Source organism: Caloenas nicobarica, chromosome 31 (assembly GCF_036013445.1).
Source record: "Caloenas nicobarica isolate bCalNic1 chromosome 31, bCalNic1.hap1, whole genome shotgun sequence".
Taxonomy (NCBI): domain Eukaryota; kingdom Metazoa; phylum Chordata; class Aves; order Columbiformes; family Columbidae; genus Caloenas; species Caloenas nicobarica.
Window position 1 is genome coordinate 2,107,932 of NC_088275.1, and position 21,553 is coordinate 2,129,484.

A 21,553-nucleotide genomic window follows, 5' to 3' on the forward strand; every position below is an offset into this window, starting at 1 on the left:
GAGCCAGACACGGACAGGCGGGTTTGAGAGTTTTATAGCGACGGTACAAAAGTTTCCATTAACGATCGGTTAAAACGGGGCGGGGGGAGGACGGACAATGACACCGAGACCATCCCGAGCACCGGGAAAGGGACACGGGGAGCACTGGGACCATCCCGAGCACCGGGAGGGGGCAAACGGAGCACCGGGATGGCCCCGAGTATGTGACAATGGGCACCGGGACCACAGCACAGCCCTGGGGGGAGTCACGGTGACAACCGGATCGTTCCCCATCCGCCACCAAAAGCATCAACGGGCAGAACCGGGGCGGGGGGGTCAGGCCGGTGCAGCCCCCATGTGCCGGTGAACCGGGACCAGAGCCTCCCCTGCACGGCACAGCCTGGAACCTGCACCAGCAGCCGGTGCTGTGCAAGGAGGGGGTGGGCAAAAAAAAAAAAAAACAACAAAAAAGGGGGGATTTGGTCCTAAATCGGCGGGGGAAGGGGCAGCCGGGGGGGCGGCTCAGCCGTCGTTGGCGGCCACCAACTGTCCCATGGCCTCCCGCACGTAAACCGACTGGATCTCCTTGGTCTTGAGGCAGAAGTCGCAGGCCCAGACGGCCGAGGCCTCGGTGGTGAGCAGCCCGTAGGCGTTTTCCGTCATCCCCGTGCACTCCCGGTGGAACCACTTCTGGCAAGAGGCTTCGCACAGAATGGCGTCCTGGTCGTCGTTCACCTCGTTGCGACAAGCCCCGCACGGGTACACGAGCCCCGGGGGGGGTTGGTGACCCGAACCGCCCGTGGTTTTACCGGGGGGAGGTGGCGGGAGGCTGCTGGTTTCCGGGGTGCCGGTACCGCGGGCAGCGTTGGCGGGGGGGAAGCCGGGCTGAGCGCCGTTAACGGCGGTGGGGGAGCCCGAGTGTTGCTCCTGGGCGAAGGTGCTGGGCGGGGGGTTGAGGTTCTTACCGCCCTCCTCGGCGCCACCTCCGCCGGTAAAACCGGGATCGGCGCCGGGGAACGGGCTGGCGGTGGGGGGCAGCGGGGGCACGTTCTGCCCGGGGCGCCCCATGGGCGACTGTCCAAAGAGGTTGGCGGGTTGGTTGAAACGTTGAGCCACTCCCGGGCCCCCGGGGGGGTTCAGAGCCGGCCCGGGGCCCATGTCCCCCCGCGGCGGTTGCCCCATGGTGGGGGAAATCATGGGCCCGAAGCCCCCGACCGGCCCCTGCATGAGCTGCCCCGCGGGGGGGCTGAAGCTCTGGCCGAAGGGCTGCCCGGGGAAGCTCATCCCCCCCGGCTGCACGTAGTTGGGGTTCTGGGGGGCCATGCTGAACGCCGGGCCCATCTGCCCGGGGGGGAAGGGAGGGGGCGGCTGCCTCCGCAGGGCTTGGGGGCCCCCGCCGTAACCGGGAGGCACCTGCGGGGCCATCCCGCTCTGGAGGCGGAAGCCGCCGAAGGGAACGGGGCTGCCCAGGAACGGGGCGGGGGCCGCCCCCACTTTGGGGGCTCCGAAATCATCCTCGAAGGGGTTGGAGGCCACCAGGTGATCCACCATGGGGGTAGGCGGCGGGGCGAACTCCGAGAGGTGCGAATAAGCGGGGCCCTGCGGGGAGAAAGCGGCGGTCAGGGCTGCGGGACCCCCCCGGTAACCGGTAACACCCGGAGCCCGCGGGGCCCGGCCCTACCTGCGTGTTGGACTTGCGGCGCTTCTTCTCAGGGCTCTTCATCTGCAGCCCTGCGGGGACAAGCGACACCGCGTCAACCGAGGCCGCGGCAACAACGGCCCGTTCCCCCCCGCCCCGGTCCGGCCGCCCGCGCTCACCTGCCTTCCCCTGCTTCCGGCCGGGCCCGCCGGTAGCGGCGCTGCCCGCGGGGTGCGGGGGCCCCGGCGGGGGCGGCGGGGCCGGGACGCCTCCCTCCAGCTTCTCTGCGTGCGGGGCCGCCATGGCCTCACAGCGCGCCCGCCGCCATGGCCCCGCCGCCGCCTCCTTCGCGCCGCCAACCGGAACCGGAACCCGCGCGGGGCCAATCACCGCGCAGGGGGCGGGGCGAGTGTTGGGGCGGACCAAGTGCACCTCGCCCGGGGGTGGGGGGCAGCGGGAGGAACCAAGCGTCCGGGAAAGGGGGGAACCAACTACAGGGTGGGGCGAACCATGTGCAGCGCGCGTAGGGGAGAGCGGGGCGGACCATATTCAATGCCCGGGGGGGGAAGGAGAAAAGAACCGTTTGCCGATCGCGGAGGCGACGCTGATGTCCGGGCGGGGGGGGTTGTGGCGTGTCCCCGGTGCCCCCACCCCCGGCGTGTGCCCCCCCGTCACACCAGCCACGGCCTAGAGAAATACTAACTTTAATACCAACTGCCGGTTGCTTTGGTAGAGCAGGGTCTGGGGTGGGGGGGACTGCGAGGGGCTTTGGCTTGGGCGGGGGGGGGGTAACACCGGGCATGCAAGAGGGGACCCTCCCGCCGCCCCCCCCGGGGCTACCGGAGCCAACCGTGCCCCACCGGGACCCCGGGGGGGGGCAGGGAGGGGACACAGTCCCGGGAATGGGCACAGAGGGGGTGGGGATCAAGGGGGGGGGGTCTGCCCCCGTTCCCCCCTCCCAAATTGCATAAGAGTGTGGGACCTGCGGGGGTCAAGGCACAGAGTTAACACGTAAAGTGACCGGGTACAGTCGGTGCGGGGCCGGCCGAGCCTTGTGCTTGGGGGAGCCCCCCCAGCCTGGGGGCGAGGCCAGAGTGTCCCCCCCACCTTGGCTCGGGGGGGAGATTCGGCTCCGCCACCCCCCCAGGCCGTGCCGGTGAGCGGGAGAGCGGCCGCGGCACCGGGTTTTGGTAGGAGCTGAGCTGCTGTGCAAAGGCTGGAGCTGGGAGAAAGTCGGGGGGGGGCTTTGGCACAAACAGCCCCCCCGCCGCGCTCCCCGCTGCAAACTCGGGGCGCGGGGGGACAAACCCCGTCCCCGGCCAAGTCCTCGCTCAGTCCCGGGCACAGCACCCGGCGGGGAGTCCCCGAGGGCTCCCCGGGGCGGGGAGCGGAGCTGGGGGGGGGCACGGGGGGGGCTGGACGCCAGGGCCCCCCCCGGGGCGCTCACAGTCTCCTCTCCACCGGCTGCTGCAGACACATCTCGCTGCCGGCAGAGATGATGGGCAGGTGATTGTCCATGTGGTAGCTGATGAGGTGGCTCACGCTCTCAAAACGATGATCTTTCGTCCTCACCTGGGGGGGACAAGGAAGGGACACTCTGGAGGCCACCGATGCCGGCAGGAGGCCAAAGCCACCAAGTTTTGCGGCTGGGGGGGTGCAGCGCTCACCCCCACGCTCCCCCGAGGAAGCCAAATGTCCCTGTGGTCCTGTGTCCCCCCCCAAACTGCCCCCCGCACTCACCACTCCCTCGGGATCGACGAGCAGCAGATGCTTGGGCTGCCCCCCCTGCAAGCCCGTCAGCACGTACTGCCCGGGGGTCGTCGTGCTCTCCCGCACCAAAAAATCGCCGTTGACCTTCAGCAGCTTCTCGGCGTCTTTGCGGTTCATCTTGCCGTGGTACCAGGGCTCGCGGCGCAGCTGCTCCTCCATGGATGCCACCACCTGTGCCGGCGGCAGCGCCGCGGCCGGGGGGGCGCGCAGGGCGTCCTCAAAGGGCTCTGCAGGGCGAGAGGGGCAAACGGGGGGGTTGGGACGGACCCCGCCAGCACCCACCCCCAGCCCGTGCGCGGCCGCGGGCGCCGTCGTGCTCACTCATGTCAAAAAGGTCCCTCTGGGCGCTGCCGTTGGCCGTGGCGGTGCCGGCGGCCGGCGTTTGGCGCGTCTTGTCCACGTTCTGCACGTTGACGTAGGACGGGTCGTCGAACAGATCGGTGCGGCTGGTCGCTCCCGCCGCAGCCGGGAATTTCTCTCTCCCTGCAGCCAAAAGCACCATCGATAACTGCGCTCCGGCACCCGCCGGCACAGGATTTGGGGTGCTCGAAGCAGACGGGGACCGGTGACGTTTGCCGCGTTACCTTGGGCGGGAGCGTGTGGCTTCCGCGGGTCGTAGTCCCCGGTGGACGGTTGACCAACGGGCTGCGGGGAGAGGGGTGATGAGCCCCCCATCCCCTCTTTGTCCCCCCCCATCCCCAGGGCTGATAGAGGTGCCGGGGAGACACGTGCCACGGCTCTCGTGGTAGAATAACCCCGAGCGAAGAGCCCACAACCCAATCGGGGTCCCCGCGTCCCCCCTTGTAATGTGGCCACCCCCAGAGCCTCACCAGCGTGGCCCCCAAATGATTGGGGGTCTGAGCGGCCCCGTCCCGCAGCCGCATGTCCACGACCCCCCCGATGGGAGGCTCCTTGCCGGGGAAATCATTGTAGTATTGATGATCCGGGGCTGGTTCCTCCTCTTCCTCGTCCCAGGCGGAGCCGTCGAACCCCGCCATCCTGGGAGGGAAGGGCACGGATGAGCTGTAACCCCGTCTAAAACTGATTTTAGACACCCCCACAACTTCCTCCCTCCCTCCCCGGCCCTGCCCGTACCTGTCGTGGGGCGTCACGAGCTTCGGGGGGTTCTTCAGGTACTGTTTGAAGCGCAGCTCGAAGGCCTGGCCGATGGTGCTGATCACGTCCTGCGCCAGCCCCTCGGGACACTCCAGGATGTGACAGGCTGGGGGGGGGGAACACGGGACAGGATGGGGAACCCCCAACGTCGGGTTCTGCACCCCCAGAAGCCACCCTGTGCACCCCCAGTCCCTCCCTGCCACACTGAGCTGCGCCTAAACGTGGAGTCAGAGAATCATTTGTGTTGGAAAAGAGCTTTAAGATCGAGTCCAAGCGTTAACCCCCCCCTGTCCCTGAGAACCTCATCTCTGTGTATTTTCAACCCCTCCAGGGACGGCGACTCCACCACTGCCCTGGGCAGCCTGTTCCAACACCCAACAGCCCTTTGGGGAAGAAATTATCCCCAAGATCCCATCTCCAAACTCCATTTTTGATGCTGAGGGTGAGGAGACCCTGGCCCAGGTTGCCCAGAGAAGCGGTGGATGCCCCATCCCTGAGAACATCCAAGGTTGGGTTGGACACAGCTCTGAGCAACCTGGTCTGGTTGGAGATGTCCCTGATCTGCTGAAGATGGCCCTGCCCATGACTCTTTGAAGGTCCCTCCCAACCCAAACCCTTCCACGATCGCAGAATCACGATTTTGGTGGGACAAGAGCCTCATGATCATGGAGTTCACCCGTTAACCCAACGCTGGCACTAAACACGTCCCTGAGAACCTCATCTCCGTCTGTCCAACCCCTCCAGGGATGGCGACTCCAGCACTGCCCTGGGCAGCCTGTTCCTATGCCCCAAAATCCTGTTGGGGAGAAATTCTCCCAAATTTCCAACCTCAACCTCCCCTGGAGCAACCTGAGGCCGTTTCCCCAGCTCCCTCAGCCGCTCCCATCACACTTGTGCTCCAGCCCCTTCCCCAGCTCCGTTCCCTTCTCTCAACTCGCTCCAGCACCTCAAGGGCTTTGTCATGAGGAAAACACCCACAGAAAGGGGGAGTTCTGGCATTTCGGCCCCGCGGGAGCAGCCTCACCTCTCTGATTCACGGGGTCTTTGGCAACGTAGGCGACGTACTCGGCCGTGTCCTGCGGGCGAGACGCCGGCGTGAAACGGCGCTGCCGGGGAACGGGACGCCCGAGAGGCGCCGATCCCCAGCGCGGGGCACGTGTGAACCCCACGTACTCACCGGGTCTCCCCCAGAAGCGAAGGAGATGGACTGCATGTGGTGGTTGGCGATGATCTGCAAGGCAAAGAGGTCATTGGACGCAAACCCCAAAACCCTTGTTATGAGCCACGGGCCACCAAGAAAACAACTGGGGCTTCGAGGCCACCAAGAGCGGCATCAAAACCAGGCGATGTTAATTAAATCAGCCTTTTATAAAATTGCTTTACTTTGTAAGCCCCATATCTTGAAACTTTAATTGAAATTTGTTTTTAAAAAAAAAACAAATCAAATCTTGATCATTGGTACAAAATCACCAGCGACATTTAATCGGGCTTTTTGCACAGTCTTTCTAAAAATATTTAGAATGTTGACTTCCTGTAGTACATTTACGTAACAGCGGTATCTTCAGTACTTTTTTGTAAAAAGTCACTACATGTCTCTGAGTTTTGTTTCTAATGAACTGTACAGAAGTTCCCCCATAATGGGAACATTTGCCCCATCTTCGATATATTGTATCAAACCCAGATAATTGTCGAGAATGAGTATTAGCTGGGGAGGCAAGATTTTCCTACTTGGTAACGCTTTTTCTGTTGCGAAGAACATTTATCAATTTGATCATATTGATAACTTAGGATGGATTTTGTCAGAATGCCGTTATTGTCCCCAAAACAGGGCTCTGATACCCGCTGTGCAAAAGAAGCCAAGTTGTAGCACACAGAGATGAGATGTTGTTTACCACAGAGTTGGAACAAAGCCAGCGCACCAGAAAGAAAGCTTATATATACAAAATTATATACAAAATCCAATCACAAATCAGTCCTAACGAGCCAGTTGGTTCCAAATTTACATCCTGGTTACATCCTCAGGCGGTGTGGCCCAGGAAAGGGTGGCTAAGCCGGGCTCTGGGTTTTGGGGGGCCAAGGATTCCGGGTGCCACCACTTCCCCGCGCTCACCTGCTTGCAGTCGGTGGCCATGAGGTTGAGGCTGCTGGTGGAGATGGTCAAGGTGATGGCCATGCCGGCAAACTTGAGGTTGCTCTTGCCCAGGATGGAGTTGAGGGAGCGGCCGCAGGGCTGGGCGGGGGGACACAAACGTCAGCGTGGGGACGGGGCTCCCCGCGCCAGACATGACCCCTGGCGATGGCGGGGATGGGGGGCGGGGACGGGGCATGTCCTGCTGCACCCCCCCCGGCAAAAACAGGCACCCCATCCTCACCACCGTGCGCGGCGGGAGATCAGAGCCCCCCCCCACAAAGCTCCTCAGCCACCCCAACACCCCCTCACCTTCCTCCTCCTCACGGCTCCCTTGGCACCGGGCACGGCCTCGCACACCAGCCCAATGGCCTCCCTGGGGGGGGGACACAGTGGGATGTCATTGTGCCCCCCCCAGCACATTCCCCGTTTCCCCTCCCCAACCATAGGACCGAGGACGTGGGGACCGGCGCAGAGGGACAGGGTGACAAAGGGGAAGCCCTTGGAAAGCATCGGGGGGAAACGCAGCTGTGCCGCCCCCCAAATACCCCCCAGGGGCTCACACAGGGCTAGGATCCCCCCAAAAAGCAGCAGCTCACCTGGTGACCTGCGTCCTGGTGTTGAAATCCAGCGCCCTCATGGACTGGAGCACTTCCACGCAGCCCATGTACTGATGGGGGGGTAAAAAAGAACAGGGTCAGCCCCCCCCTCCCAGGTCACAACCCTGAGCCCCCCGGTTCCGTAGCGGTGACATCCCCGGGTATCCCACCACCCACCTGCCGCCCCCAAGGAACACCCCAAATCCACATTGTGACCCTTCCCACCCCCGTCAAAACCCCACCAGACCCCCCCAGACTCACCCGGACGTGGTAGGACACCCCGGGGCCCATGACCTTGTCATCGGGGTGCAGCCACCCGCGCGTGGGCTTATTGACGAAGCTGCCGTGGCGGGTCCATTCGTCCCCCCCCAGCTGGCCGCCTTCCACCCGCGTCTTCTTCCCGCAGCTCAGCTTGTTCATATCCTGGGGACAAACAGCGACGGGTCCCATTGAATCCGTGCCGGCGGCCCCCCCCGGCGTCACACCGGGGGGACACCGGGTGTCATCGCTGCCGAGCGAGGAGGAGCCCCTCAAATTGAGGAGGTTGGCGGGGTTGGAGAGCTTCAGGTTGGCCATTTTGGGGAAGAAGGAGCAGAAGGTGGTGGGACTGTCCTCCGATTCGGGTGACAGCTCCCCGAGAGGCGCCAGGGGGGTGAGGGACGAGGACGGGGACTCTGCCGGTGACACCGGGACCCCCGCGGCCTCCTCGGCAGAGGAGACGGACTCGTTCCGCAGGTGGCTATATTTGCTCTTCTGCAGGAGATCCATGGCGAGAAGGGCTGGGATGGGCCCGTTTCGGGGCTGGGGGCGGCCGGCGGGGTCTCACGGTGGCCCCGTGGCGAATGCGAGTGCCCGCGGCCACCAAGAAGCCACCCCCGAGCAAAAACCTCGGCAAAAACCTCGGCCGAGCTCTGGCATGGCTGGGACGGAGAGGAAGAACCGGCCCCGGGGGCTCGATCGATAGCAAGCGGCGTCAGCACGGATCCGGTCAGACGGAGAGTGGCGAGGAAATGGGGCCGCGGTGACGCCCCGGGGAGCTGCCGGCACAGGGAGTGGGGGGCTCTGTGCCCCCCGCCTGGAGATCCCCTGAGCCAAGAAGAAATCAAAACCAGGAATATTTCAAGCCCTGGGACGAGGCGGCTGCGCCGAAGCCAACACGACCCACGTGCTGGCACCGGGCAGCCGCCGTTGGCTGTGCCGGGGGGGGAGCGCTGCCCGAATCCGCGGGGGGGAAGCGACGCCGCGATGCTGCCGGTGGGACATCCAGTCCTTGGTGGCGGCGGGAGGCAGAGGAGGATGCGCGGAGCGAGATGCAGGTGGGGTGTCTGCCGGGGGGACGCGGGGCTCCCCCCGGGCAGGAGAAGTGGTTAATTGCTGCTAATTGCAGCTTCCCGGCATCCCGGCGGCTGCTCCCGAGAGAGGAGGGGAAGCGGCTGCCGGTAACGGTACCGGGAAGGGCCGGTGCTGACTCACGGGGGCTGCGCCGGGGCTGGGGCGCAGGAGGGGCTCCCGGCGAGGGGTGGGGACCCTGCGCTTATGTGGAGCAGAAAAATCAAGGTCACGGGCGGAGCTACAGGGCTGGGCGGGCAGAGGGTCTGGGGGGGCGGGCAGAGCCCCCACCTTTGGCTGGGGGGGTCGGGGGGCACAGCCAAGCTCCCCGTCCTCGATGGAGCGACCGCGCCGCTCCCCACGGCCTCATCCGCCTCCCCGCACCGCGTCCCGTGGGCCGAACGGGGATTCTGGGCGCCCCCCCCGGTGCCCAAGCCCTTGGCAGGCACTCGGTAAAACCGGCCGCTGAGCCAAAACTGGGTGAATTCAACCCAAGAGACGAGCTCTCCCAGCTGAGACCTGCTGTGGGTGCTCATCGTGCTCCCCAAGCACGGGGACATGGGGACGGAGACACGGCAGCCCCCACAGCACAGGGACGGGGACAGGGACGTGGGGACAGGGACATAGCAGCGCCCACGGCATAGGGACGGGGGGACAGGGGGACAGGGACACAGCAGCCCCCACAGCACAGGGATGGAGACACGAACATGGCAGCCCCTACGGCACGGGGACAGGGACATGGAGACGGGGACACAGGGACGGGGACACGAACACGGCAGCCCCTACAGCATGGGGACAGGGACATGGAGACGGGGACACAGGGACGGGGACATGAACATGGCAGCCCCTACGGCACGGGGACAGGGACACGGGGACACGGCAGCTCCCACGGCACAAGGGGCTGCGGCTCCTCGGCGCCCATCACCGCGGTATCGCCCCGGCCGCACACGCAAGCACCAGCCCCCACCTCAGCCACCGGTGCCGGTGCCACTGGGGTCCCGCGGGCGCGGAGCCGGTGTCCCACGAAGCGCCCGGTCCCCGCCACGGGCCCCCTCGGCGCGGTGACCTTCCCGTCGCCGCTCGAAAGAAAAGCAGGAAACCCGGGGCCGGGGGAGCCAGGAAGCTGGTTGGGATAAAAGCAGGAGGGAATTGGGCAGCGGGGGGGGCACCTTGTCCCCTTTCCGTCACCCCGATGAGTGACAAAGCTGGGAGCAGCTGTCCCCAACGCGCCCCGGGAGCCGCAGCCCCCCCCACTCAGGCTTCTGCATTTATAAAATGGAATAATTTCTGATTTTATCAGATTCTCCCCAGGCCAGCCGGCCCACGTCACCGCGTGCCAGCCGGGGACAAGCCGCGTCGTCACCCCTGGCCCTCACAGACCAAAAGTGTCACCCAAGGGTGACAAAAACCCCTTCCTGAGGGGAGCAGAGGACAAACTGAGACACATCCAGAACAACAGGCGAGGCCAAGCGGAGCAGCCAAAACAACCCCCTGGGCCATGTCCCGGCTGTTCCTCGCGTCCCGGCACCACCGGATTGTCCCCGGGAGAGGAACACGGGCCACTTTGGGACACCTGGGGCTGGGACTTCGTGTGCAGCCCCAGGCGAGGGAGAGGAGGGGACGCTCGGGCCCTCGCGCCCGATGTCCTCCCAGGAAACACAAACCGAGAGCTGAGTCAGAGACCTGGAACACGCCGGCGGTTTGGCAAGCGAGGAGCAGGCGGCCCCGCGCCGGCCGCTGCCGCACGTAGACACCTCGTCCGGGGCAGGAGAAACCCCTCGATTCGCCAGCAGAGCCACCGAGGCAGGGGGAAAACAAAGAAAACCCCTCAAATCCAGCTTTCCGCCCCGAACATCACGACAGCATCGCGATATTCCTGCGTGAAACCTCAGCCGACACGGCCGGGAGGTGCCGGCGGAGAGAAAAGGGAGGCAGGATCCACCACCGAAGCCAGCCAGCCCTCCACCGAAGTCCTTACCACGTACTCCATCGTTCGGCGGAGGGTGGGGAACCGAACCGCGCGGCCGCTCCGGTCCGGCGCTGCCACCTGCGGTGCGGGGACAAACAGGGAGTTAGGGCGGCCCTGTCCCCGCCACGGCGGTGGCCTCGGTGCCCAGGGGCAAAGCGCCCGCTCCTCCTGGCTAACCACAGGCGGTGGGGTGGGAACAGCTGCCAAGGGAGCCGGGGAAACCGGGACGGAGCCGGGGTGGGACGGACAAGGGACGAGGGTGAACCCGGGTCTGCGCCGGCGTCGCCGACCGCGAGTCAGTCTGGGAGCCAAGACGAGCGTCGGAGCCAATTCCTGCCCCAAAACCAGCGCCCAGACGGCCACACAAAACAGGGGACGTGAAGAAGGGAGGAAAGAGGCGACGAGAACGGAACCAGCGGGGGCTGGTGGTTTGCGAGGGGAAGACGCGGCGAGAGAAGCCGGAGCCGCTGCCCATCCCACCCGCGAGTGATGCCGTGAGGGCCGGGTTACCGGGCAGCAACCGCGATTTACGTCCTCGCAGCCATCACGTCCTTATCTGGGGCCTGGGAAGGCAGCAGCGGAGCCCAGGCGGGCGCTGATTTGATTAGCCGGGGAGGCAGCGAGATAACGAAGAGCGAGCGCCGCGCTGGGCCGCTCGCTGCTGAGTGGAGGTGACGCCGAAGCCCTTGGGATGCCAGGGAGGGAGGATCAGGACCCCTAAAGTCCCATTGTGTCCCCTCCGAGGAGGGGACGCTGCCCCACACAGCTGGGGGGGGTACAGGCGGCCCAGCTCCCCCAAAGGGCTGCGGGGGATCCTCAAACCCAGGAAGAAACTGCGACTTTGACCCCCTGCAAAACAACTGAGGCGGCTCCAGGGAGCGTGGCCAAGCGCTGCCCTTTGTCCTCAGGCTCCCGCGGCGCCAGCCTGGGTGATGTTTCCTCAAACCCCACGTCTCAGGTGACGTTTCCTCAAACTCCACATCCCGGGGGACGCTTCCCCAAACCCCACGACCCGGGGGACGCTTCCCCAAACCCCACATCTGGGGTGTCCCTAAGCCAGCGCAGCATGTGCGTGACCCCGGATTCAAGTGGAAAAGCCCACGACAGATGGACACATGGACACGACACACTGTCAGGGGGAGGGAAAGGTCTATAAGGGGAAATATTTATGGTTTCTGTATGTGCTCTGGATATTTTCTCCTCTGAAGCATCACAGCGCAGGCAGGAACCCGGGAACTGGGGAGGCCCAGGAGCTTTGGGAACCCAACGGGTGCCCTGTCCCTGAGGGGGTCACACCAATCTGGGGTCCTGGGGGTGTCCCCAGGCCCTGCCCGTGTCCCTCCTGCCAACCTCCCACCCCAGCACAACGTCCCTGAGCCACCGGGACACGGTGACACAAACCGGAGCACAGCGAGTGGGCCCAGCGACACCGCCACACCGGGCGGGGGGGTCCAGGACACCGGAGGCGCCCCGAGACCTGGAGGCAACTGAACGGTTGGCACAGCCCGGCACTGACACCGGGGAGGGCCCCGAGCCCCCCGTTCCGCTCCCGGGGAAGGCTGGCCCGGCACCCGCAGCACCGGGGGCGGTTGCGGCGGGACCCTCCGCTCACTCCACGGAAAGTAGCGGCTGGCAAACGATGTGTCCCGGCGAGCAGCGAGGGCTCAGCGCCGGCGGCACCACCGCCGCGGGGCCTCACCCGCCCCGGGAGCCCGAGGCCTGCGCCGCCTCCGGGGCCCCCGCACGGCCCCGCCGCTCCCACAGAACTGTGCAGGCCGCGCCGACCCCTCCGCCGGCTCCCGCCCCGCCCCGGGCCGGCCCGCGCGCTCACCGGGGCACCATGGGTCTCGCGTCCGTTTCTCCTCCGGTCCCAGCGGCCGCGGCGCCCGCACCGCCCGCGCTCCCCCCGCCGCGCCGCCACTCACTTCCGGCCCACACCCTCCAGCGCGGCCGCATCGCGCCCCCGTCACGTGACGAGCGAGGCCCAATCACAAGCCGCGCCCAACTCGCGGGAAAGCACCGCCGCGGCCCCTCCCCGCTACGTGAGCGCGGACCAATCGGCTCTCTCCCCGCCCCGTGACGCGCGGCCCGCTCTGAGGCGCCGACCAATGGGCGTGCGGGGCGGCGGCGTTTGAAAGAGCCGCCCGGGGGGGGGCAGCGGCAGCCAACGGCGCGGCGGGGGCTGCCGGGAAGGGGGCGGCCCGCCGGGATGGCGCACAAGCAGATCTACTATTCGGACAAATACGACGACGAGGAGTTTGAGTACCGGTGAGGCGGGGGGGCTAGGAACGGCTGGGAGGCGGGAGGGTGCGCGCGGAGGGCGGGGTGTCCCGGTAACGGCTCCGCGGTGAGGGGGGAAGGCCCGTAACGGCTCCCCCTGTGGGGCGGGAGGGGCCGTAACGGCTCGCCGGGGTGGGGAGAAGGATTAATAACGGCTCCCCGGTGTGGCGGGGGGGAGGTTGTCCCAATATGGCTGTTCGGTAAGAGCGGGTTACCCCGGTAACGGCTCCCTGGGCGGGGAGAGGTCTCCCGGTAACGGCTGCTTGGCGAGGGAGAGGTCTCCCGGTAACGGCTCCCTGTGGGGGAGAGGTCTCCCGGTAACGGTTCCCCGGCGGGGTGGGAGTGGAGTTATCCGGGTAATGGTTCCCGGGGGAACGGGCTGTCCCGGTTCCCGGGAAGGGGGGGGGGGAATAAGAGCTCCCCGGTGTGGGGGGTGCACCGGGGGTGTCCCGGCTCCCCGGGGTGCCCCGGTGGCGGCTGAGGGTGCGGGGTCCCTAGGCACGTGATGCTGCCCAAAGACATCGCGAAGCTGGTGCCCAAGACCCACCTCCTGTCGGAGACCGAGTGGCGGAACCTGGGGGTGCAGCAGAGCCAGGGCTGGGTCCACTACATGATCCACGAGCCAGGTGAGCCCCGGGGGCACCGGGGACACCGCGGGGGGCACGGAGAACCGGCCTGACCCCCCTTTCTCCCCCCGCAGAGCCCCATATCCTGCTTTTCCGCCGGCCGCTGCCCAAGAAACCGGAGAAGTGAGGGGCTGCCGGAGCCCCCGCCGCCTGAGCTATGAGAGACTCTTCCTCCTCGACATCCCCTGGGGGTTTTGCCCCGGTTGGGGCCCGTGACCCCCGGTGCCGTCCGGGCGCTGCGGCGGGGGCTCAGCCCCGCTACGGGGGGGGCCCTTCCCGCCGCGGGGCCTGAACGGGCTCCAAAGCTTCAATAAATGGATGTTTGGGAGCTCCTGGCTCTGTTTGCTGTGCTGGGGGGGGGACGCGGGAGTAGGGACAGGCTGTCGGTGCCTCGGAGCGGCCTGCCTGGGTGGTACCGTCTTGCTCCCGGTAACCGGGGGGTACGGGAGGGCTTCCCTGGGGCGGCCCCCCGCTTCTCCCGGTGGGTTGGGGCGGGCTGCCGGTGTGTGGGAGGCTCCTGGGGGTGGGAAAAGATGCCGGAGTTGAGGGGGGGAAGCTCCGGGGCGGGGGGGGCGGAGCTCCCGGTGCCCCGGGCCGCCACACGTGCCGCCGCCGCCCGCCTGCCGGGCGGGCCCACAGCCGCAGAGCCGGGGGAGCGGGCGTCGTCCCCCACCCGCCGCGGTGGTTTCGTCCGCGCGGGTCCCGCCTCCTAGCCAATCCGTGCTGCTAGGCCCTCGTGACGGGCGTGCCTCCCTGCCAATGAGAGCGCGGGGCGGTTTCGCGGCCTGGTGCGGGGCGGCCGGGCCCATGTGGGCGCTGCTGCGGGCGGGCGGAGCCGCCGCCTCCCGCCTCATGGCGGCCTCCAGCCCCACGGCGGCCCGCAGCTCCGCCGCCACCGCCGGCATCATCGTCATCGGCGACGAGATCCTCAAGGTGCGGCCGGGGGCGAGCTGGGTGTGCGGGATGGGGGCGGGCAGGCCCTGTTCCCGAACCGGGGCCTACTCGTAGGCCGAGGCCTGTTCCCGGGCCCACGGTCCCCGGTGTCTCTGTCCCCTCAGGGCCACACGCAGGACACAAACTCCTTCTTCATGTGCCAACGGCTGCGCGCTCTGGGCGTGAAGGTGGCCCGGATCTCGGTGGTGCCCGACGAGGTGGAGGCCATTGCCACGGAGGTGGCCGCCTTCGCCGCCCGCTTCACCTACGTGCTGACCTCGGGGGGCATCGGCCCCACGCACGACGACGTCACGTTCGAGGCCGTGGCCAAGGCCTTCGGGGAGAACGTCGCCCCGCACCCCGAGCTGGTGGCCCTGGTGCACAAGTTCTTCGGCGCCACAGAAGCGCAGTGCCCTGAAATGAAGCTGGCTCGCGTCCCCGAGTCCTCCTGCCTCAACTACGGCGCCGACGGCACCTTCAAGTACCCGTTGGTCAGCGTGCGCAACGTCTACATCTTCCCCGGCATCCCGGCGCTGATGGAGCGCGCCCTGGACGGCCTCGACCACCTTTTCCGCAGCGAGCGGACCCGGTTTTACTCCCGCACCGTCTACGTGGCGGCCGACGAGCTCCTCATCGCGCCCGTGCTGGACCAGACCGACGCCGCCTTCCAGGGCCGTGTCAGCTTGGGCTCCTACCCGGACTGGGCCAGCAACTACTACCGGGTGAAGCTGACGCTGGACTCAGAGTCGGAGCAGGACCTGGAGGAAGCTCACAGCTTCTTGATGGAGAAGCTGCCGCCGGGCGTCGTGGTGCCGTTGGTGACGGATTGCATCTCGCCGGCGCCCGCGGAGGTTTATGGCCTGGCTGAGTCAGGTATTGCGGCGTGGCTGCTGCACAGACCTCCGGGGCAGCAGGGAGACCAGTTTGGGAGCAGCTTTTCTGTGTTCTGATGTACTGGGGGGGCTTGAGGGGTGCTGAGGCTTCACTGCCGCACATTTAGTCCTGTGCAGGTGGGAGCGGGACCAGTAACCCTATCCCATCCGTGACACGCACCTCGGGGTCGTGCAAGCTCTTGGCTGCGGTGCCGGCTTTGCGGTGTGTCTGGTGACAAGCCGTGCCCGCAGGCTGAGGTGCCATGGGGAAAAGCCACCAAGCGTCCCCTCCCGGCAGGCTCAGCCCTGGGGCAGAAGGTGGCAGCGGCCCTGCAGACCATCGAGGAGGCTTTGGACCGCTACAGCCTGGCCCAGTTCTGCGTGGGCTTCAACGGGGGCAAGGACTGCACGGCGCTGTTGCACCTCGTCCACGCCGCCGTGCAGAGGTACCCGGGCGGGGGGTCCCCGCGGGTCCCGCCTGCCCTGCCGCGGGGCAAGGAGCGCCTTGCCAGCTCCCGGTTTGCGCCGTGTCTCTCCCCAGGCGCTACCCGGCGAGGCAGGAGAAGCTGCAGGTGCTTTACATCCGCGTCGTGTCCCCTTTCCCCGAAATGGAGCAGTTCATCCAGGCCACGGTGCAGAGGTACGGTGCGCAGAGGGGTGAGCCGCCCGGCGCCGGGATGAGCAGCGTCTTCCGCCATTGCGCAGGCAGCTGCCCGTCCCTCCCGCCTGTGCAGGTACGGGATCCAGCTGTGCACGGTGGAGGGTTCCATCCGTGAGGCGCTGGCCCGGCTGAAGGAGCAGCACCCGCAGCTGGAGGCCGTTCTGATGGGGACGCGTCGCACAGACCCCTATTCCCGCACCCTGACGCCCATGTGCGTCACGGACCCCGACTGGCCCCGCTACATGCGGGTGAACCCTTTGCTGGTACGTGGCCTTTGCGGCCCCTGGGGACAGAGTGACAAAGCTGGAAGCTGGCGCTGATCTGCCGCCATCCTGGGGGGTTTCCCTCACAATTCCCCCTCTCCACGGAGCATCCCCTGCCCTGTTGGGTGGCCCTGGGTGCCCTTCACTTGTTCCTGCCCACCGGGGGCTTTTCCTGCGCTTGGGGATGGACACGGGGGGGCTCTGGGGACCAGCTGGCTCACCCCTGTGCTCTTGGGGCGCCACCTCTGCATCAACCCCTCCCCAATTCCATTTGCAGGACTGGACCTACCGGGACATCTGGGAATTTCTGCGCAAGCTCTTTGTCCCTTATTGTGTCCTCTATGACAAGGGGTGAGTGTGGGTGTCACCCCCCCCTTGCTCGGCATGGCCGGGGGCTTCAAGTTCAGTGTCGCAGCCGCTTCCCCCGCCCAAAACCTGCAGCTACACGTCCCTGGGGAGCGCAACCAACACGCTGAAGAACCCGGCGCTGCGCTACACCGACGCGCGGGGCCGGGAGCGGTACCGGCCTGCCTACGAGCTGGAAAATGAGGAAGAGGAGCGCACGTCCCGCCAGTGAAGGCCCCGCCGGGGGTGACACCGAATAAACCAGGTGACACGGAATAACCCGGCTGCCGAACAAACGCGCCACGCTCTGCACTGCGCTTGGCCGGGCCCCGCGGGGGCTCTGGTGGGAGCGGGATGGGGAGGGGGGGTGACACCAGCTCTGCCCAGACAAAAGCCGTGTCCCCTCCCTGCTATTGTGGCTTTTGAAGCGTGGAGAATGGAGCAGGTTCCAGCGCTCGCCGGGGCCGTGCGGGTGTCACCGCCACTGCATCAGACCCTGCTTGTCCCTCCGCGGCCATGCGGCGTTTTGGGAGCGCAGCGGTTTGTCCCCCGAGGCGAGCGGCGCGGCCGGCGGTGGCACGGCCGGCAGCACGAGCTGTGGCGTTGCCGGCGGCGCTGCCGGCGCCTTCCGGGGCGTCCTTGGGGCTGCGCTTGGGCTCGTGGCTGCTGCGGCTGCTGCGGGACTGCGTCTTCCTCCTGCTCTGCAGCTGGTGCGTCCGGCAGCTGCTGGATTAGGGAACGGGCCCCCCCTGGTGCTGCGGGACCCCCCGGTGCCCCCAGCCCACCCTGCGCTGTGGGTGAGTGTCCTGTCCTGGGTGCTTGGGGGGGGACAGGGGCCTAAGCGGGGTGTTCCTTGGGGTGACAAGGGACCAGCCGTGGTGCTTTGGGGGGTGATGGGGGGCCCGGGTGTGTTTAGGGGGTGACAGGGGTCTGGCTGTGGGGCTTGGGGGGGTGACAAGGGCTCAGCTGTGGGGCCTGGGGGGGTAACAGGGATGGAGCTGTTGTGCTTGGGGGGTGACAAGGGCTCAGCTGTTGTGCTTGGGGGGGTGACAGGGGCCTGGCCACGGTGCTCGGGGGGGTGACGGTGCGTCCGTGGTGCCGGTAACGGGGTCCTCACCCCCTGTTCCTCTCTCTCCCCCCGCCCAGGGCCACTTGTCACTCTGTGCTGATGGATCTGCCGAACCCCCAGCGCTGGAACCCGCCCCAGACACCCCAATAAATCTGAGCAGCACCTGACTGGCTGCGTGTGCTTGGGGGGGGCTCTGGGACTGTGGTCCCCCCAAAAAAACTTCCAACCCTTGCCCTGGGTAGGACTGGGACACCCCATGTCTGCTGTGGGGCAGGGGGGCTGTGGCTCTGCCCTGATTTAAAGAGCGTCCCCAGTTGTCCCTACTTGTCCCCCCTCCAGGCCCGTTTCCTGCCCCGCTCCCGTGTGCCCCCCCGGCACCAAGAACCAGCAGGTAGCGACCAGAGCAAAAATGTCCCCAAGGGGCCCAGCCCAGCCGGAGCTGCGGCAAAGGGGACACTGGGGCCCTACCGTGGGGACGGCCGCGTGTCCCCAAGCCCCCCGGTGCCCGTCACTGGTGCGGGGGCCGCCCACAGCCTTGTCCCCCGCCTCGGTGGCAGCGCCTGGCGCCAGCGCGGCCGTCCCTTATCTCGCCGGGAAGTTGGGAGCAGGAAGCCTGGCCCGGCGCCGGATAAGGGTCCCGTTTACATTCAAACCGCTTTGTTGTGGAGCTCCCACCATCGCCGGCACCCATGGAGGGGACACTGGGTGGGGGGACACTGGCTGTGGGGACAGCAGGGACCCCCGGCTTGGGCTGCCCTGGGGGGCTCGGTGGGTCACGGGCATCCCCTGCACGGTGCCACCCAAATGTGGGGCTGCCGGGATGGTGCCGTGGGGCTGCGCCCTGTGGTTCCATCTCACCCGGGTGGGCTCCTGTGACCAGACCCTTTTTTGTCACCGTGAACCGGGGTCTGTGGTGCCATCTGGGGTCCGCGGTGCTGTGCGGGCTCCCGGTTGTGCCGTCCGGGGTCCGTGGTGCTGGGCATCGCTGCCCACCAGAGCCCACCCGTGTCCTGGCCCCCGGTGACATCTCGGCTGCGGTGACATGGTGACATTGTCTTGGTGACAGCTCAGCCCCGGGATGGGGCGAATCCCTGAATTCCCCACCCGGGGAGGGCCGGGGGAGGGGACGGTGTGTCCCGGCACAGGAAAAGGTCCCGGTGACGCCGCGGCGCGGGCAGAGCGGTGCCGGCCGCCCCCAGAGCGCGGCCACCCGCGCGGCTCCTCGTCCCCAGCTCCGCCACCCGCCGTGAGTGACGCCCCCTCCCCCGGGAACCCCTCGCCCAGCCCCACAGCGGGGGGGTGACGGGGACAGGTGGGTGCTGGGGGTGGGGGGGACGGGCAGGTTCTCCTTAATGGGGGGGTGGTTTGGGGGTCACATCCCTGTGTGACCCTGGGGACATGTGTCCCTTTGGGAGCAGTGCTGTGTCCTTGTGGACCGTGGGGACAGGCAGTGACACAGGGGGACAAACTGACACAGGGGGACAGGCAGCTTTACCGCACCGCAGTGGGGAAAGGGTGCGGGGAAAGCGGGAGGACGATGCGCCGCGGACCCCCCACAGCCAGGGAGGTGACACCCGTCCCCGTCCCCCAGGTCACCCCCCCCGCCGCCCCATGTTCCGCTCCCGCCGTGCCGGGCTGGTGAGGCGGCTGTGGCGGCAGCGCTGCCCGGTCACCGGTGCCGACGAGGGGCCCGGCGCCCTCAAACCGGCGGCGCACGCCCTGTTCAAGAAGCTGAAAGACGAGGAACTGGAGCTACTGGTGCAGGCGGTGGAGAGTCGGGGGGCCTGGGAGTCCGGCTGCGTCTGGGCCCCGCGCGGGGACCCCCGGGGGGGCCCCAAACAGCCGCTGCCCCCCCAGCTCCTGCTCTGCCGCCTCTACCGCTGGCCCGACCTGCGCCAGCCCCAGGAACTCAAGCATCTGTGCTACTGCGCGGGGGGCCGGGGGGGCTGCGGCGATGCCGCCGCGCTCTGCTGCAACCCCCACCACTTCAGCCGCCTGGCGGTGCCCGGTGAGTGCCGGCGAGACCCACCCCACGGCAAACCCACCCGCCTCTGGTTTCTGGGGGGGCATCTCAGCCTTTCACCCCCTTTTTCCCCCCACCAGAGACGCCGCCGCCCCCCTACTCGAAGGCGTCTTGCGGTACCTCTTGGCCGGACGAACCGCAGCGCCCCGGCACCGCGCTCTGGGAGTTCAGCTACGACTGGCGCGGTAAGGGGGTCCCGCCGGGTGTGGGGGGGTCACGCTCCCATGGGCATCCCTTTCCCCACCCCACACAGGACATTGAGCCCAAAAACTGGGGAGGAGACACTGCGGTGCAGGACGAGGGGACCGACCCGAGCTTGGCCCCCCCTCCTCACGTCCCATTGCGGCTCCTGTTATTTTTGGCGGCGCCGGGCTCCCCGCCGGAGGAAGCGCTGCCCACGGGGACACACACAATGTGCCTTGACGCACACGGCCGCCGCTCCGGCCTGGCCGCTGGCCACCGAGCCGCCGCGGCTCCACCTTCCCCGCGCACGGGGACCCCGCTCGCCGCGCTCCCCGGGGACGGTGGCCGGGGACAGCCTGGCCCTACGTGCCAGGACACGGTAGCTCCAGCGATCCACACCCCACACTGGGGCGCCATATGAACCAGGGGGGGCCTGGACCCCCCTGTACCCACCCCCTCACCCCTTGAACCTTTGGTTGCTTGGCCACGGCCACCGTGGTGGCACCGCCCGGCAGTGACGGCTCCGCTCTCCCCCCAGCAGACACCAGCGCCTCGCGGAGCACCATTAAGGACGGCTACTGGTGCAAACTGGCTTACTGGGAGCACCGGACGCGCGTGGGCCGGCTCTACGCCGTGCACGAGGCGTCGGTGAACGTGTTCTGCGAGCTGCCGCGGGGCAGCGGCTTCTGCCTGGGCCAGTTGCCGGCCGCCCACCGGAGCCGCGCCGTGCGGCGGGCGCGCGGCAAGATCGGCCGGGGGCTGCTGCTGAGCCGGGAGCCGGGGGGGGTGTGGGCCTACAACCGCAGCGAGCACCCCATCTTTGTCAGCTCGCCCACCCTGGGCCCCCCCGGCGCGCGCGGGGTCACCGTCCTCAAGGTGCTGCCGGGTTACTCGGCGAAGGTGTTCGACTACGAACGGGTGGGGGGCGCGGGGGGCCGGTGGGTCCCCGGGGAGGGGCCCTGGGACCCCCACAGCATCCGCATCAGCTTCGCCAAGGGGTGGGGGCCCTGCTACTCCCGGCAGTTCATCACCTCCTGCCCCTGCTGGCTGGAGGTTCTGCTGAACCGGCCGCGCTGAGGGGCCGGGGCTGGCGGGGGGGGTGCCAGGGAGCCCCCCGAGAGGGGACAAGTCGGGGGGGCCCCTCTGCAGCCCCCCAGCCTCTCTCTTCCAGGACCATGCTGCAGTGGGACCTGCCGCTCCCCAGCCTCTCGCTGACACTATTTAATCTCTCTTTTTTTTTTTTTTATTTTAATGGTTAAATTTATTTTAATTTATCTTATTTTTGTAAGAAAGGAAAAGCAAAATGTAGGAGCCCCCCCCCCTTGCGCTGTAGAGAGGCAGGGCTAGGCCTGGGGAGGAGCCCAAGTGGGTCTGGGGGCTGAGGAGCGGGGGGAGCGGTGGAGGGGGGGCTGGGATAGGGGGACATGGCCAGTGTGGGGGGAATGGGAGTGAACGGGCACAGCTGGAGCGTGGGGCTGGCACAGCTGGAGCGTGGGGCAGGTTAGAACAGCTGGATGGACGAGCGGGGCAGGTTCAGGGGCAGGTGAGCACAGCTGGATGGGTGATGCAGGTGAGAACAGCTGGATGTGGAGCAGGTGCTGGGACAGGTGTGAACAGCTGGATGGGTGGTGGGCATGTGATCACAGCTGGATTGGTATGAGGTAGGTGAGCACAGCCGGATGGGTGTGATGTAGGTGGGCACATCTGGATTGGTATAAGGCAGGCGAGCACATCTGGATGGGTGTGATGTGGGTGAGCACGGCTGGATG

The 21,553-nt window shown here is 67.3% G+C and overlaps 5 protein-coding genes across 13 annotated transcripts; 3 read left to right on the forward strand and 2 right to left on the reverse strand.

The window, feature by feature from the left end:
* Positions 1-16: 16 nt before the first annotated feature.
* Positions 17-2,165, reverse strand: PYGO2 (pygopus family PHD finger 2). Its single transcript, XM_065653864.1, is given in 4 exon segments — positions 17-1,578; positions 1,661-1,710; positions 1,798-2,057; positions 2,059-2,165. Coding segments are annotated over 4 exon segments (1,494 nt in total). The 3' UTR covers positions 17-501.
* Positions 2,166-2,520: 355 nt separating this feature from the next.
* On the reverse strand, positions 2,521-12,493 carry SHC1 (SHC adaptor protein 1). Of its 4 annotated transcripts, none has more exons than XM_065653862.1 (13): positions 12,361-12,493; positions 7,493-7,654; positions 7,232-7,302; positions 6,945-7,008; positions 6,615-6,734; positions 5,682-5,735; positions 5,529-5,580; positions 4,484-4,610; positions 4,219-4,387; positions 3,973-4,033; positions 3,710-3,871; positions 3,359-3,615; positions 2,521-3,190 (listed from the first exon to the last, which is right to left on the reverse strand). In XM_065653862.1, exons 2-13 carry the CDS (start codon positions 7,649-7,651, stop codon positions 3,062-3,064), a joined length of 1,425 nt encoding a protein of 474 aa, XP_065509934.1. In that variant the 5' UTR covers positions 7,652-7,654; positions 12,361-12,493; the 3' UTR covers positions 2,521-3,061. The 4 variants fall into 4 exon arrangements, with proteins under 4 accessions (XP_065509934.1, XP_065509933.1, XP_065509935.1 ...); XM_065653861.1 differs by lacking the exon at positions 12,361-12,493 and adding an exon at positions 10,539-10,562; XM_065653863.1 differs by lacking the exon at positions 12,361-12,493 and adding an exon at positions 9,528-9,613.
* Positions 12,494-12,706: 213 nt separating this feature from the next.
* On the forward strand, positions 12,707-13,746 carry CKS1B (CDC28 protein kinase regulatory subunit 1B). The gene is made up of 3 exons (XM_065653786.1): positions 12,707-12,797; positions 13,308-13,435; positions 13,510-13,746. Exons 1-3 carry the CDS (start codon positions 12,739-12,741, stop codon positions 13,560-13,562), a joined length of 240 nt encoding a protein of 79 aa, XP_065509858.1. The 5' UTR covers positions 12,707-12,738; the 3' UTR covers positions 13,563-13,746.
* Positions 13,747-14,216: 470 nt separating this feature from the next.
* FLAD1 (flavin adenine dinucleotide synthetase 1) lies at positions 14,217-17,745 on the forward strand. 3 transcript variants are annotated; one of them, XR_010607711.1, is made up of 9 exons: positions 14,217-14,368; positions 14,494-15,241; positions 15,539-15,686; positions 15,782-15,880; positions 15,975-16,164; positions 16,442-16,515; positions 16,606-16,774; positions 17,217-17,306; positions 17,656-17,745. XR_010607711.1 is itself a non-coding variant. In XM_065653682.1 (8 exons), exons 1-7 carry the CDS (start codon positions 14,243-14,245, stop codon positions 16,739-16,741), a joined length of 1,521 nt encoding a protein of 506 aa, XP_065509754.1. In that variant the 5' UTR covers positions 14,217-14,242; the 3' UTR covers positions 16,742-16,774; positions 17,656-17,745. The 3 variants fall into 3 exon arrangements, 2 of the variants coding, with proteins under 2 accessions (XP_065509754.1, XP_065509755.1); XM_065653682.1 differs by lacking the exon at positions 17,217-17,306; XM_065653683.1 differs by lacking the exons at positions 17,217-17,306; positions 17,656-17,745 and adding an exon at positions 16,897-17,199.
* Positions 17,746-18,770: 1,025 nt separating this feature from the next.
* LOC135999995 (mothers against decapentaplegic homolog 6-like) lies at positions 18,771-21,165 on the forward strand. 4 transcript variants are annotated; one of them, XM_065653622.1, is made up of 4 exons: positions 18,771-18,890; positions 19,170-19,586; positions 19,682-19,786; positions 20,323-21,165. In XM_065653622.1, exons 2-4 carry the CDS (start codon positions 19,190-19,192, stop codon positions 20,859-20,861), a joined length of 1,041 nt encoding a protein of 346 aa, XP_065509694.1. In that variant the 5' UTR covers positions 18,771-18,890; positions 19,170-19,189; the 3' UTR covers positions 20,862-21,165. The 4 variants fall into 4 exon arrangements, with proteins under 4 accessions (XP_065509694.1, XP_065509697.1, XP_065509696.1 ...); XM_065653625.1 differs by having other exon boundaries at positions 20,326-21,165; XM_065653624.1 differs by having other exon boundaries at positions 18,779-18,824.
* The last annotated feature ends 388 nt before the right edge of the window (positions 21,166-21,553 follow it).